Below are 15250 nucleotides of genomic sequence, written 5' to 3'. Positions count from 1 at the left end.
AAAAAGTAGATAATAAATTTAAAATTTTATAAAACGCCCTCATTCTTCATTTCTATTTTTCATAAACATGAAATGGTTGCTATGGAGTTAATTTACATTGGGTACCTTATGGCAGCTTTTTCTCTGAGTACAATCTGCGTGGTGCTTTTTTTTCTTATCAGAGTAAAATCCTGCTCTATAGAGTCACAGAAGTCCTCTTTGTCACCACAACTTGCTTCTGACGGATGGTGGCATTGCTAGAGTTTCTGACCAGCATTCTGGCCGCTAAATGTATTCAAAGAGAAGGTTGAAGCCCCAGAAAATTCCTAGTACTAGAACCTGCAGTACCAATGTGGCTGTTTTGTGAAAAATCTGGCCCTTCGCTGAGGGAGCTCCCAGCTTCTCCACACAAAACCCAAGTGTGAAATCACAGACGCAAGGAGCTATGTCTGCATTGCGTTTACAAGAGACAGATTTATTTTCCGATGGTGAGGAGTTTGGAGGTGGGGATCAAGACCTCTCAATTATCTTGGCTGGAAACGAGGAAAGCCTGGTTTCTGTTGATAAACAAAACAGCCGTTCACAATCATCAAAATTGTATTTTGATAGAAAAACAAATTGGAAGCATCTTTGTAGCTAGCTTTTACCTAAACACAAGTTAGCAACCCACCCCAGTTTTCTCCCCTCATTTCTCCCTTACAATACTTAACAGAAAACTCCACTCTAATTTCTGAACTGCAAGTGGCACCGCATGGCACACAGCTTTTTGTCATATTTGACGATGCCACATGAACCAACCTAGAAGACTGGGTGGGTAACTTTATGCTATTATCCGTTTAAAAAACATAGTGAATATGAATTATCTAGGGATTTTTGCTAACAGGAGATTTGCTTGTCATTTCTTGTGGTTCTAATACTTTTCCCTAGTTTTGTCTTTTGCTCTTGTCTTTTCCCCAGTTTTGTCTTTTGCTCTTGTCTTTTCCCCAGTTTTGTCTTTTGCTCTTGTCTTTCCCCCAGAGTGTTTTAGAATATATTTCTGGGAATCTTTACTTCATTTCTAGAACAGAGTTTTTTCCATAATGGTTTGCTTTCTTTTCCTGTTTTGTAATAGTCTCTGATCTTTGTTACCAAAGTTTTATCCCTTTTCTTTGACTCCCATGTCAAATATTACAAAGAAGAAGTACATAAATAAAACGAAGAAAAACTGAACAAGCTAAAGAAAAATACTGAGAGAGAGACTATATTCTGCAATATTCTCAATTCATTCAGAGGTTGGGAAATGAAAAAGAAGTCTATCACCAATGGACTAAAATGTCATTTCCCAATAATGTCTGAGACATTCTACCAAACTAATTTGGTAAATAGCCATTAAAATCTTTTTTTTAATATATAAAGTCTTGAAATCTAATAGTAAAAACTACAGATTATGTGACACTATTTTCATCTTTTATTTACTCTTTCCCTGAATAGACAGCACATGTTTTTAATAGATTCAATTTATAGCCCATATAAACTATATGGACTGTTCCTTAATTGTTTGCAACTATTTTACCTTCTCTAAATCTTTCTCATCATTCAAGACTTATCAGATATCAGCTCCTTCTGGATATCTCCCTTGACATCTGAGTTGGGCTAGAATTCTGTATTTATGTTTCTACAGTACCTGGCAGTACTTGCTCCATATATTCTTATTATCTATTTCCTGTATCTGTTTTCCCACTATAAGGTAGGGCTTTATCTCAGTCATCTTTCTATTTCCAGACCTAGTGCTGGCAATACAGTATGTCTAGAATACATGTTTTTTGGATGCCAGCTGAAAAGTCGTAATGGATGGGTAAGACGTGGACCAATAACAAGTGCTAGTCTTTGTCTTGCTTGGGCAATATCACATGTGCTGTCCTCTGCCTGAAACACCGTCTCCCCACCCCCACTCCCATGGACCAGCTTACTGTGATTCTTTAAGCCTCAGCTTAGATGTTGCTTTTTTCAGGGCCTCTTCCCTGAACTACTCAACTGGGGTTGGGAGCTCCTCCTGCGGCCTCCCCTATCCAACTAACTTTTGGTATCACAGGACTCCACTCCACCTGACTCTCTACTTGTCCAAATTCCCCAATTACCTATACTATGTAAGAGCCATGAGAAAGTCAGCATTCTCTCCACTGAATTCCTGCAACATTGTCTGGAACTATGGTGGGAGATCAAACAATATCCATAGAATATTTAACCAATAGCAAAATAAAATCTCCCTTTCATACTAAATTTTGTTGGAATCAAAATCACACTAATATTCCATTCTTCTTTTTAGTTTTCTAAATGATAGAAACAGAAGAGTGGACAAAAATGGAGACTCATATAAATGGAGACTGATTTCACTGACACCTCATGTAAAATGTACACAAAATTAAACTCATTAATTTCCTCCTGATCTTTCATCCTTCAGGATGAATGGCAGCATCATTTATTTTGTCATCCAATCTCAGACCTCAGAGTCATCTATGACACTTTCCTCTGCCTCGTTCCCTCCATTAAGACAGCTGCCAATTCCTACTTCTCTGTCTGACTCTGCATCCCATTTCCACCATCACCACCTCACTTCAGAATCTTGTTACTTGCCTAGAGTCAACTAACTGCACAATGACTGCCCAGAACTTTTCTCTGTGGTGCTCCAATCCTTCCGACACGCCTTCAGGAGCCATCTTCCCTAAGAACTTTCCTACATTATGTCACCAGATTGCTACTAAATGTAAAGGCTCCAACCATCCATGAACTATGTAGAAACGCCTCTGCTTGACCTTCAAACCTTTCATAGCAAGTTTCATCCAAACTTGATCATGTGGGATAGAAGAAATGACAAAGGGTTTAGTCTTATCCCAAGCCGGGAGCACGGTTCCTAACATGCAGCAGACACACAATAAATATTTCCTAAAATGGCAAGGAAGGAAACTTAGGTATTACACAGATGATATCATGCCACTCTCCTGCATAAAGTCCTTTAATGGACTGTCACTATCTATAGGATACAGTTCCAACTTCTGAGCACAACTTCCCTCTTGTATACCTGCCTCTCACTACTATTGCCCTGGCTCTCTGAGCACATGCCTTACAGAATCACTTGCTTCCTTTACTAATGAGCCTTTGCGTACGATTTCCTCCCTCTGATTTTTTTGTATGCCTCTTATCGGTCCTTCAAGATTAAATTCAGAAACTTTCTTGATCCATTTCATTCTGGATTAGCTACTCTTCAGATAGAGTATGATTCTATCGCTAGCACATATTTGCATCTGTCTCTTTCTCTGTATTCCTCACTTTGTGGTAAACTCTTCGAAGACAGGGACCATATCCTCTTTTCTTGTTCTCCAGGGTCTACCACGGTACTCATACTTAACATACTTTGGTGAAAACACTTTTTTTCTTCTACTGGCTACCATCAACTAGCTATATACAACCAAGAAACTACTTATTTGACTGGATTTAATTTCCACTTCAGGCCCATTGGCCTCTACACTGTGCTCCAACCAAACCAGAAAAAATTACATTTTCTAGCTTTCATGTTTCTTCTAATGTCATTCTGAACTTTAACTTGTTGAAATTTCTCCCAACTTTCAGCACACATGTAAAACAGCAGTGTCTTATACTGTTTTTTTTGTATCCAATTTCCTAAAGTTTCTTTTAGCATTGTAGTATTTTCTAAGAAGTCCTCACCATTACAGTAACACTCGCCAAATATCAGTTATTCGACTATTCACATTATTCTATACACCACGACGTAAACTTCTTTATGGTAAGGTTCATGTTCTATTTGTCTATCTCTCCTAAATTATACCATTTCTGGAACGTAAAGAAACACTCTCATTAATGTTAAAGTGATGAGAATCTGTGTCACAATGAACTCTAGAACACAATGCAACAGAACTTGAATAACAAAACTGTGAGCCTGTGCAGAAGACTCTCACTCTACATACAGCAATATAGTCTTTTATAACCACATATTCCTGAGATTTAACCTTTTTTTTTTCTTGCTTACATGCATTTCTATCCTTCAGCCCTAACCTTCGATCAACTTACTTTATATTCTCATTTGCAGGTACTTCGGGCAGTTGCACGGTAATCATGCCATCCAAGTTGGTCTTCCCAATGAAGGCAGGCTTGGTACGTAGAACATCTGGTGCAGTCTTTGCGGTTACCCTGTGCTGCAGGCCCCCAGCACTGTTGCCACGATTTGTCAGCACAAATGAATATGACTTCTCAGGCTTCAGGTTGACAATTAACTTCTGGGTAGCTCGGCCATCCACTTCTTCTACCATTTTCCCATCATCGTAAAGAATCTAGAGAGATACAACCAATCAAAGAGATTTGGTTATCAGTCAGGCAATGAATATTTTCTAACTAATATGGTACTTGCTTATGGAAAATACATATGGGCCATTTCTAATTTGGGGCATTTCCTAAGCCTGTAAGTGCTCATAAATTCTAGAGATGGCATCAATTTTCTGTTGTTTCTTATTGTGTAATGATACAATGTTTCTAAGTCTATCAAAAATACACAAAGAAATGTACAATATCTTAACAGTATGTGGCCCGTGTACAATATCTTAACAGTATGTGGCCCGTCTGTGGCCCGTCAGTTGTCTGTGATCTTAAGGGAATGTTCGCAGAAATGCTCTAGGTTTCAATGCATCATCCACACCACTTTTTTCCAAACACTTCCATTCTTGTTCCCAAATATATTTTTACTTTCAAAAATGTTTCTTTATTCTTTCTTTCACAGACTTGTACTTCTTGCTAACATGTGCCAATATCTCTCCATGGGAAACTAAAGTTTAAAATATTCAAAGAATTCAGGCCAATTAACAAATTACTTAAATCCCAGGATACTGCATTACAAACAGGTAGAAACCATGTAAATTTCATTTCCTGATGAAAAAACAAAAGCACTAGCTTAGATGTAAAAAGTTCAACTTGGAAGTGCTAGGTGACCCACAAAGAATGCCGGCCCTAGGTTTGAGCTCCTGCCTCCTCTTGAGAGGGGAAAGGTCACACTGCCAAAGAGCCAGACTCAGTCTGTTATGTGAAAGCCACAGAGAGAATAACAAGTATGTGTGTCTGACTCAAAGCAGTCTGTATGCTTTGTAAGTAACTTACCCAAGTGACCTGCCCCCTCCACTTTTACCAGTGATATCTTCTTACACATTAGAAAACAACTTACTTTGAAAGGCATGGCAGAATTATAATTCTCTGGAATCTCCCAAGACAGTAGCACTGAAGTCTTCATTACTGCTTTGACATGAAAATTTTTTGCAAACACTGCTGGAAAAGGAAAAACAGTGTATTTAAACTACTCCTAAAAACATATGACTTGTCCTTTTCCATGGACCGGAGGGCTTAAGCTAGATGCCATCTACTTTGATCGGACAGAGAAGTGTGATTTGCCTACCTGTTAAGAGCATTCATTTTAATACCTCATTCTCATAAAGATCTCTCCTTTCTCTCCCATTCAGTCAACTATACTGTGTTTTCCTTACCTGAGAACATTGGGGTGCTGTCAGCCAGACTTGCTTGGCATTCTCTAACTGAAATCTAAGGCATCCAAAACATATTAAGTTTTACATACTTTACCTTTTTGCTTTTGCTGAACCTATTAATATGAATGGGCCGATCAGCTATTTATAGCTTCAAAATACTGATTTCCAAAGACCGACATTCCTTTAAGGGAGAAAGGCCGTAAGCAGACAAATCCTACCTTGATCCACAGGCAGTGTCCTGAACTGGACACTGGGACTATATGGCCCAGGGCCTTTGCTCGTGTGAGCACGTACTTTTACATCATATGTGGTATCTGGTTTTAAGCCACTGAGTGTCAGAGTGGTGTCAGCTGGAACAATAAGCTGCTCCATTGGAAGAAGAGGGATATTGATATCCCTATACAGAAGGGTATACTTGGTGATAATGCCATTTCTCTCTGCCAGGACAGGTGGCTGCCAAGATATCTGGACAGAGGTTGACGTGCTGCCATCTGAGTGGAGGTTTTGAGGGAATCCAGTTGGGACTTCTTCTGGAACAGAAATCTCCTTCACCATCTCCTCCCCAAAGCCCACTTTGTTTCTGGCTGAGAGCCTGAAGATGTACGATGCTCCTTTGTGGATGTCTGTCGCTGTGAAGTGATCTTCTTTTTCAGAGAACTCAAGAGTAGTGAGTGGCTCCATATCCTTCCGGCCAAATTTTAGACGGTAGCCCTGGAGGGGTCCAAATGTGTCCACAGGGGGGTGCCACTGAACGAGAGCAGTATTCATCTGAGTGTGGTTAATCACAAGCCGGGGTTTCCCTGGAACTGGAGCACACAGGAGGGAGTGGTAAGATCACCCTACATGGGTGCTTGCATTTCAATCACTGATGATCGGGAATGCCACTCCATGGGCATTCCCATGCCTTTACTTATAAAAAAGCCAAGGCTCGGTCTATATACCTTTGTGGAAACACGCTCCTTCTCATACTCTTTTAAGGTAGGGTGAGATATTAGAATTTGATAATGGACAGAAAATAGGAATGATTATTGAAATGACAATTTAAGGAGATTTTTTTAAACATCTTCACATTTCGAATCTTTCCAACACATAGAGGGTTCATGCCGCAGAGAAATGAAGCTCAGTAAGGATTAGCCAATTAGGTACAGCTAATAAGAATAATAATTAAAATATATTTAATTACTGGGTACATGCAATGTACCAGACACTGTACTAAGAACATTACACGTAGTATCTCACGTGATTTACATCCTTCACTCCTATGTGCCCTGCTTAGTTATTATCTTCACTTTGTATAATAAAAAAAATGAAACAGAGAGATAGAAAACTGTGCAAAGTTAGATGCGTACTAAGTGAGGATGCTATGAGACAAACACGGGTCTGTCTGAATCCATGGCCCAAACAACTTAACTAGTATGTTGATTATAAGGTAAAAAAAAAAGGTAATGTAAAATAATGTTGCTCTTACTGTGGATCTAATTTGCACTTTTTGTTTATACCATCCACACCAGTCATTCTCATCAAGTTTTGCATCTAGTAAAACAGGAATTATATTAAGACCTACACCATATTGTTGTTATGAATATTAAATGAGGAAATGCATGTAAAAGTCTTAGAACAGTGTTTTACATTTCATTAATAATACTAATTATTAATAATCAGAATATTAAGGTTTTTGTGGTCAGGGGCTAAGTACATAATTTCTTTTCAAGTTAAATAAGTTAGATATGTGAATAGGTCTAATATACTCAATGTGTTATTACAACCGTATTTTTTTTTTTTTTTTTAACAAATAGTAATTATTCCCGGAATCCACAGACAAGGACAGTGGTAAACAACACAGAGCCAGGAGTTTCTTTGGAAATAGTCCAAAGATGAGGGATGGGAAAAGAGTATTACCAGAACTAAAAATAAGTTAATAGAAAGGGGAGAAAATATGGTCAAAAGGGAGGAAAGCTTACACTAATGGCAATGAAAAATACACAGGCAATGAAAAATAGTATCATAGGTATGTAGATATAAGTTAAAAACAAACTAGAAAGATGTTGAGATAATATACAGAATATTAACTTCAAAAATTACTTGGTTAACCTGCTCACTATATATTTCAGACCCCAGAAGTGGTGTGCTTTGTCCAAGAACAAATTCTTTGTGATATTTCTATCCTTAACCAATGAAGTAATATAATAGTTTTGTTTCACATGTTGGATACGTTCATAGTAAGTGGGTTCATCATGTGTGGGAAAATAGTTCCTGAAGTTTTTAATGGTAATTATGTACACGTGTTGAAGGTTGACCCAGAAACCAAACCAACCCAAACCAAAAACTGTAGACTCACTGTTTCTCATGGAAAGGTGTATCCGATATCTTACTAACCAACTACGAAACTCTCAGAACAAACCCGTTCATAAGTTGGTGAGTGCTTGAATTATTCCATTTATTTTTATTTTAAATATATTTAAAATTATTTTCATTTAAAATAGATATTGGCAAGTATCCTTAATTTCTCTCTATGTGTGTATAGTATTTACATGATTTGCCCATTAAAATATCAATTACGTCAAGAATTAAACATTTGAGACTCTGCTGAGAAAAAAATGGGCCTTTCAGCAGAAAATACATCCTTCAATAAACAAAACCTGGTTGAAACTTTTGGGGAAAAACATAACAATTAGGTCTCCACATTTTCCAGGGACAATATATTTTATTAAAAATGTTTATCGAAAGTTTTCAAAATTCTGGTTATGAAGAACTGCATCATAGTAAATACACTGTGCACCTTGTTTCTATAAGATGCATGTAAAGGGAGGATAAAGAAAACAATTTAAAATTTCCTGCAACCACGAATATAGGTTGGATTGTAATAATATTTGTCAGCCATATATGAGTATTTTTTATTATCTGGTGTTTCACTTCATAATATTGCTACGGTACAAATTTGGAGAAATTTAACAAACTCATAAATTCTAAGAAAAAAAGATCTCATGGCCTTATGAAAATGTACATCTATTCTTCTGTGATAGTCAAAGCCTAGGTTGCACTAATGCCTTTTGTTTTTGATGCTGGCATGCCCTTTCTTATTCTGGGATATAAACACTGTGGGTTTGGTACCATGAAATCAAAGCAATGCTCTAGAAGTAAGAGCGTCAGTTCTGATCTACTGGTTCCCACTGCTGTGCCAGAAGCACCTCAGTCTGCTCTCCACTGCCAAGACAGTCACTCCTTTCCCTGGCAGAAGTTTCACTGAGCCTGAAAACTATGAGACAATTGGCCTGGATGCACTAGTGAAGGAGTCAAGAAAGAAATGAAAGCTGAGGCAGCTAGAGGAAGAACTCCCAGCATTGCCTCAGGAGAGGTTAGCCACATGAAGGGAACACCTAAAATCTCCCCAAACGTGTGAATAGTAGATGCAGTTTAAATAAGCTATGGTAAGGGTTTTATGGACAGTTGTGGTATTTCATCCAGGGAATAACAAGTAGAAAAACGGGAAAAGGAATGAGGAGAGTTCTACAACACTGCATGAATGGTTAAAAAGAATTCTCCAAAACTGCACGTATTGGCAATGAAACCCACTCCATCTCTGGCTTCCAGAAATTCTATGTATGAAACATTTACCAACTACTCACTTTAATGTAAGGACTTATATAATGGCATGTAGGCATTTGGGTGGGAAAATAAAAGATGGATAATGCAGGGTCCTTGTCCTCTGATCAGTGCATACTCCAGGTGGAGAAATGAAGAGGACCAGTAGATGGTGCTGCATGTGGAGTTGGGTCCAAGGTTCTAATGCCTTAGGGATATTGTGTGGACCACTTTTAAAGGCCATGCAGTGGCAGGGTCAGTGGGTCTGCTTGCTCCAGCCTAGGAGCTAGAGGATTGGCAAAAGGAAAGAGTCTTAAATACTTACTCTGGGAGTTGGAGGTCACTTTTAGCACTGTGTTAGTGAACTTATTGGAAGAAGGCCCAGCTGCACAGTAAATAAGCTAACTCTAACTTATGTCATGACATATAATCTCTTCTCCCTTTTGATTATTCTTATCTCCTTACTGTATTCTTCCTCTTAAAAATCTCTCATGACTTCAGAAATGGTACACATGTGCTGCCCTTTACTTCTTCTTAGTAAGAGCAATCATTGGAGATCAACCAAGGCACTCAGTCCCAATGGCTCTAAACTTAGCTTCAATTTAACTTAGCACCTAAGCAGCAACCATCATAAATGACTGAACCTAAGCCTATTACTTCCAAATTCTCTCTGTCATTGTCATCTTTTCTCTCATCCTTAAACATAGCTCCTCAGTACAGTAGTGAAATTCATGTAAAAATATAGAGAAAATTTCAAACCAAAGAATATGCCTAAAACCACAAGATTTCAGGCAGTAGACCAATTATCATGATACAGAGCAATGGGAGTATTAACAAAGAAACTACAAAAATGTCATAATCATTGAAACATAAAAGCCAACATTTTATTCAAAAGCATCCCTCAGGTTACATGAATCCTACATGGATTGCTTAAGTTATGGCCTGTGTTTTTATTTCAAAGATATGATTGTTCACAGATTCTAGAAACAATGTATTATACAGAAACATATCCTAAAACCAGGAATTTTACTATTAAAATAAAATTTCACGAGAATTCCTGAATTCTCCATGGAAGCTATAACTAAATGCCCTTATAATTGGGGTTATTAGGAGCTCACATCTGTGAGATAAACTCAGTAATTCTTCATAGTTATATAAATACAAGGGATTTTTGTAATACTATATAAAACAAAGCAAATTAATCTGTTCAATAATGACTTTAGAATGGTTTTTTACTATAGGTTGGCAGCAAAGGAAACTAGAGCTTTTCTCTTAGAAGGATTATACATCTGGATTCTCCTATCTCCCACCCAGGATCAGTAGGGAGGTCTCAAGAAAATAAATGTGCAGACATCTAAATTATAAGCATTTCCTCAATACCCAAGTCTCCATTGATTAAGAAAGATCTGAAATTGTGAATGCAAAATTGTGTATTGCAAAATAATTCTGTATATAAGATCCACAATTCTAAATAATGTTCTGTATGGTGACTAAAAAGTGATGAGCTAATCTTAGTGACATTAAAATAGGCAATATCATTCCTTGTTCTAGGATTCGCATCCCTTGGTGATAAATCCTCTACTTTTTTGTCCTCATTATAGGACCTCCCCATCTTATGGGCAACAGGAGTTTGATGCTTCATGTAAGACATTTCAGGCTTATTAAGACACAGTTATAAATATGGGTGAAGGAAATGTATTTTCTTCATTTTGGGGTTCAATTTCAGGGGTTTATCCTCGGTTGTCTACATTCCAATAGAGGCTGATTCCATAGCTAGACAGTCAGCATGTCCCCACTGAACATGCACCGTATCTCCTATGCAGGGTACTGAATAAACTTGATACAATGGTATTTTTTAAAAAAAGGCCCAGAAGATTTTGCCTTGAAGGAGTTTTGCCATCTGTAATCCTGCTGCTTGAGGCAATTCCAGGTGGCGGGATATAAGCGAGGCAAATCTTATGACATTTAGACAAATTTGGCCATGAGCACAGCACCCAGGAGGGTCCTCAACCTCACAGCTGTTCCTTGCTTTATGCCTTTACATCGAGGTGTGTTCCTAAAAAGTTGTGCAAGAAGTGATTCAGGAGGAATAAATCAAATCATAGCTTAAATGTTCCACAGGAGATTTCTACATAAAGGGACTGAAGAAGATTCCTTCTGTAATTATCTCTTAATTTATTGGTTTTACAATGTCAGGTCTTCCAACATGCTGTTTTCCTAATGTGGCCAACCAAAGTGAGACTAAACAGCATTAAGAAGCTTTTTCTTCAGAAAGGAGCAATCTGGTATTAGTCTTTTTGCTTTTCTTCATTCTCTTTTCTGTTTTCCATCTTTGGTGCAATTTGTCCTCTTTAGAATCCCCACAGCAAGGGGTGAGGAGGAGAAAATGACAAAAAAAACACCTTTAAGTCATCAACCCAGTTCAAGACGGCAGCTCTTCTAACAAGGTTTGCTGCTGGGGGTGGGGTGGGGTGAAGCTGTCACGTGATTTCCCTCCCTAGATGCTCTGCCTTCCAGACCCTCGTGGGACTTGCTCCTTCATGTCTTTCAAGTCTCAGCTCAAATATCCTGCCCCAAAGAGATCTCCCATCACTCTTTCTAAAACAGTCCTTAGGGACTGCCCCATCCTTAATGCCCACACACCTTTATTTTGATAATTTATCACTTCCTGGCATTTTATTATTATAAAACTCATTTATTCACTAGTTAATTATGTTAGTCAGAAAATAAATTTCAGGAGGTCAGTCTTTTTGTTTTGTTGATTGTTCTATCAAAGTACTGGAAATAGTGCCCGATACATAGTAGGTGCTCAAATAATATTTGCTGAATGAGTGATTGAATAATCTGGGTAAAGCATGGTTATTCAGTTATTTTTACCCTCTGAACTATGTATCAAAAATCACTAAAGTTGACCATTGTACATTTTTCCCTCTGACCAAAACCACCTGTACCATTTGGAAAATTACCCTTATTGTTGTCGGGAACATATTCAAGATACACATATGCACAGATGCAGTTACCTGCCCCAGTGGTGGACACCAGTTTGGGTTTGCTGCGAGCTCCATCTCCTTTGGTGGTGTAGGCTGTGACAGTCAGGGAGTAGGAAGTTTCAGGCTGTAGCCCAGAAATAATCATGTCCTGAAATGACACAAGAGAGTAACATTGATTCAGAACGTACACTGCAAACGCCCTGGGGGAACAATCAAGGAAGCCACCTTCCTTCTGCGCATGCGTAAACATTCCCTGCAGCCATGCCAAGCACTGGAAGTTTCATGCCTAGAGCTCACGCTATGGATGATCTGTCTTCATGCCGACACTGAAGTGGGGTCTTCAGCCATCCTAAGAGGCAGCTCTAAGGGGTAGTAGTCAAAACCGCAAAACCTGGAGTCAGACCTCCTGAATTCTTGAATTGAAACATGGCTTTCCTTATTTACTAGTTTGGTGATTCAGGGCAAGTGAGTTTAACCCGTCGGTGCCTCAGTTTCCCATGTGAAAGTTGGAATGTTAGGGCCACCTAGGGCTACTAAAAGATGAAATGAGCTATACTGGGTAAACACTTAAAACAACGTGTGGCTTGTAGTGAGCAATCCATACTCTAGCTGCCATGATATGCCAGCTGCTCTCCATGTGCCTGCACTGTAGCCTGGCCCGCAGACTGTTGACGGGGCTGATGCCCAACAGTATGTATTATCACCATGTAAATATTTTACCAAACGGCTGACCTGTTGGCCCTGGAGAGCCAGAGAGCCAGAGAAGTTTCTTAGGACTCAAAGAGTATATTATTGGTTAGTTCTACAGGCTATGGACTAAAATCATTATAAACTAAGGAGAATTTTCTAATGATTTGGAGGCCCGGCCATAAAACCACATTAACAGGACTTGTTCTACTACATCGCGAATATGTGTTCAGTTAATTCCGACAATGTAGAAAATGTTGAATATCACAAACTATTTATCAAAACTCTTAGTTTTCTCTTAGTAAGGACCCAAAGCTGTGGTGGCTACAAGAGAAGATAATCACAGAACTGTTCTTCTACATTGGAAGTTACATGACTCTTTAGATAGAGTGCACGCACAGCAAAAAAAAAAAAAAAAACCTTTCAGATTTTTAGCACAGCTATGTTTTCAAATTGAATACAGATAAATTTAAGAAAATATACAACGTCATTGTCTTTAGCATCTAAAGACAACGCAAGTGAGAGTTTAGTGAATGGATTAGATTGTGTGAAAAACAGTGGGATTTTTCTGTGCAAGGCTGTAATGGTCACCATAGAACTCACTGGTTGACTCTGATCCCAGGGATGACAGCTTTCGACAATATGCTTTTCTCGAAAGTGTAGGAATATCACCAGTGTGGAAATTCAAGAATATCAGATACTATCCTGAAGAGCCACTGGAAATACTACGCTGTGAGATGAATAGACTAAATCTGGGAGAGAGATTTTATTTTCAGGAATGGTTTCACTAACATTACAGAGAATATAAAAAACAAGTGAACCACTGGAGAGCGGCATTTAAAATGATGGTACACTGGCGATTCCCAAAATTATGATGGGTGAATGCCAACATTATTGTTTCCAAGGTCCCCCTGATATCACAGAATTACTGATGAAAGCAGGCCAGGCTAGGAGGAAAAAGAAGCGAGGCCTGGTTCTATCACCAAATCGTGCGGCAAGCAATTTATGTACCCTGAGCCTTCTATAAATTTCTCATTCATAAAATTGGGGTTAACCACACACGTCCTTCCTCTCATACAGGTTGTGATAGGATAATGTAAGTAGTGCCACTCAAAAGGTTCGAGCCCTCTGCCATGGTCTAATCTCAGCTGGACACACCTCTCTCTGCCTGGATCACATCACCTCTTGGTTTACATTTTCTTTAAGCTGTGGGCATACTTGTTTACTCAGTGGTTTCCACACCCTCTGTCTGGGGTAGTGTGACTGATATCAGGGCCACAGCTCCTCACTCTGTTTTTGTTCTCCTAGCCCATCTGCCCTTTCTTGACTTCTTCCTGGCCCTGCTTGTGAAAAGCTGGCATTCCCGGATGTTCTGTCACAGTCACTCATCTGCTGCATTTCTCTCTAGTCCTAAAAAAAAAAAACTGGATCCATCTCTAAAACTTAAAGAATTTTTTCTGCCTATATCCTAAATTCATCTCTAGCCCTGACTTTCCCCCAGGGCTCCAAGGGCATGTATTGGGTTGGCCAAAATGTCTGTTCAGGTTTTTCCGTTAAGATTTTACAGAAAAACCTGAGTGAACTTTTTGGCCAGCCCAATACATTGTAAATATTTGCTGGACGTTTTCCCTTGACTATCAAGTGTTACCTCCACTTCAACTTAACTAAAGCTTAAACGTCATTCCCGGAAGCAGACTCCCCTTCTTACTTCCATATTTTAATGAATGGTGGAGCATCTTCAAAACTTACGAGTGATCTTTGGTCCCTTTTTCTTCTTCAAACTCTTAGCTAGTTAGTATGTTTTTGTCCATTCTTCCTTTAAAACATTGATCATAACTGTCCCTTTTTCATTTCTGATGCTCAACTTTTTAAAAATTTTTTATTACTTCACGACTTAGGAAAAGAACTCTGTTTCCCTGTCTACTGTATTTTTTTCCCCCTCTAATCTATCCATTAAGTTATTGATTTTTAAGCGTTAGGTAATGACCCATTTAGTAGGTCATGAAATCAATTCAGCCATTCAAGACCAGTGTTTTTTAAACAAATGAAATATACTTGAATATTAAATTTTGCATATATTTAAAGGTAAGGTATTGTTTTGTAAAACCTTTATTTTAAACATATGCATGAACTGGTCATGGCATATAATGCGTTTCTTACTATGGGTCATCGTCAAAGAAGTTTATAAAACACTGCTACACTGTCAATTTCATGAGGCGTGATAGCTTGGCCATCATATTTACCAAGGATCCCTACAAGAGCCCTGTGTTTCGGCAAAAAAAAAAATTTACTAAACAAAAGAATACCTCCCACCAGCCATTATCTTTTTGCTCCTTTTAATAATTTTTTATATCTCTCCAGGACTGAAGAGTTAAAGACCAGCTCTTTAGCTTGACACTTTAGGTTTTTCTAACATTATATTAAAATTTAATCTCTTAGTAGTATTTAGTTAACTTACTAACTTGATAACTTACTAACTTGAATCCTTCA

At 38.4% G+C, this 15250-nt stretch overlaps 1 protein-coding gene across 1 annotated transcript in view; it reads right to left on the bottom strand.

The window, feature by feature from the left end:
* The window catches only part of LOC111174669 (protein tyrosine phosphatase receptor type D), an 83055-nt gene that overhangs the window by 43559 nt on the left and 24246 nt on the right, over positions 1-15250 (bottom strand). Inside the window, exons 7-10 of the mRNA XM_089912629.1 lie at positions 12104-12221; positions 5720-6307; positions 5186-5286; positions 4045-4304 (exon numbers count right to left, since the gene is read on the bottom strand). Coding sequence (XP_089768755.1) covers positions 4045-4304; positions 5186-5286; positions 5720-6307; positions 12104-12221 — 1067 coding nt within the window. The remainder of the gene's footprint in view (positions 1-4044; positions 4305-5185; positions 5287-5719; positions 6308-12103; positions 12222-15250) is intronic.

Source organism: Delphinapterus leucas, chromosome 6, assembly GCF_059928025.1.
Source record: "Delphinapterus leucas isolate spDelLeu-1000000601 "Yukka" chromosome 6, BTC_Dleu_Yukka2, whole genome shotgun sequence".
NCBI lineage: Eukaryota > Metazoa > Chordata > Mammalia > Artiodactyla > Monodontidae > Delphinapterus > Delphinapterus leucas.
Note: the sequence above shows the minus strand (reverse complement) of the source record. Positions and strands in the feature narration are given on the sequence as shown.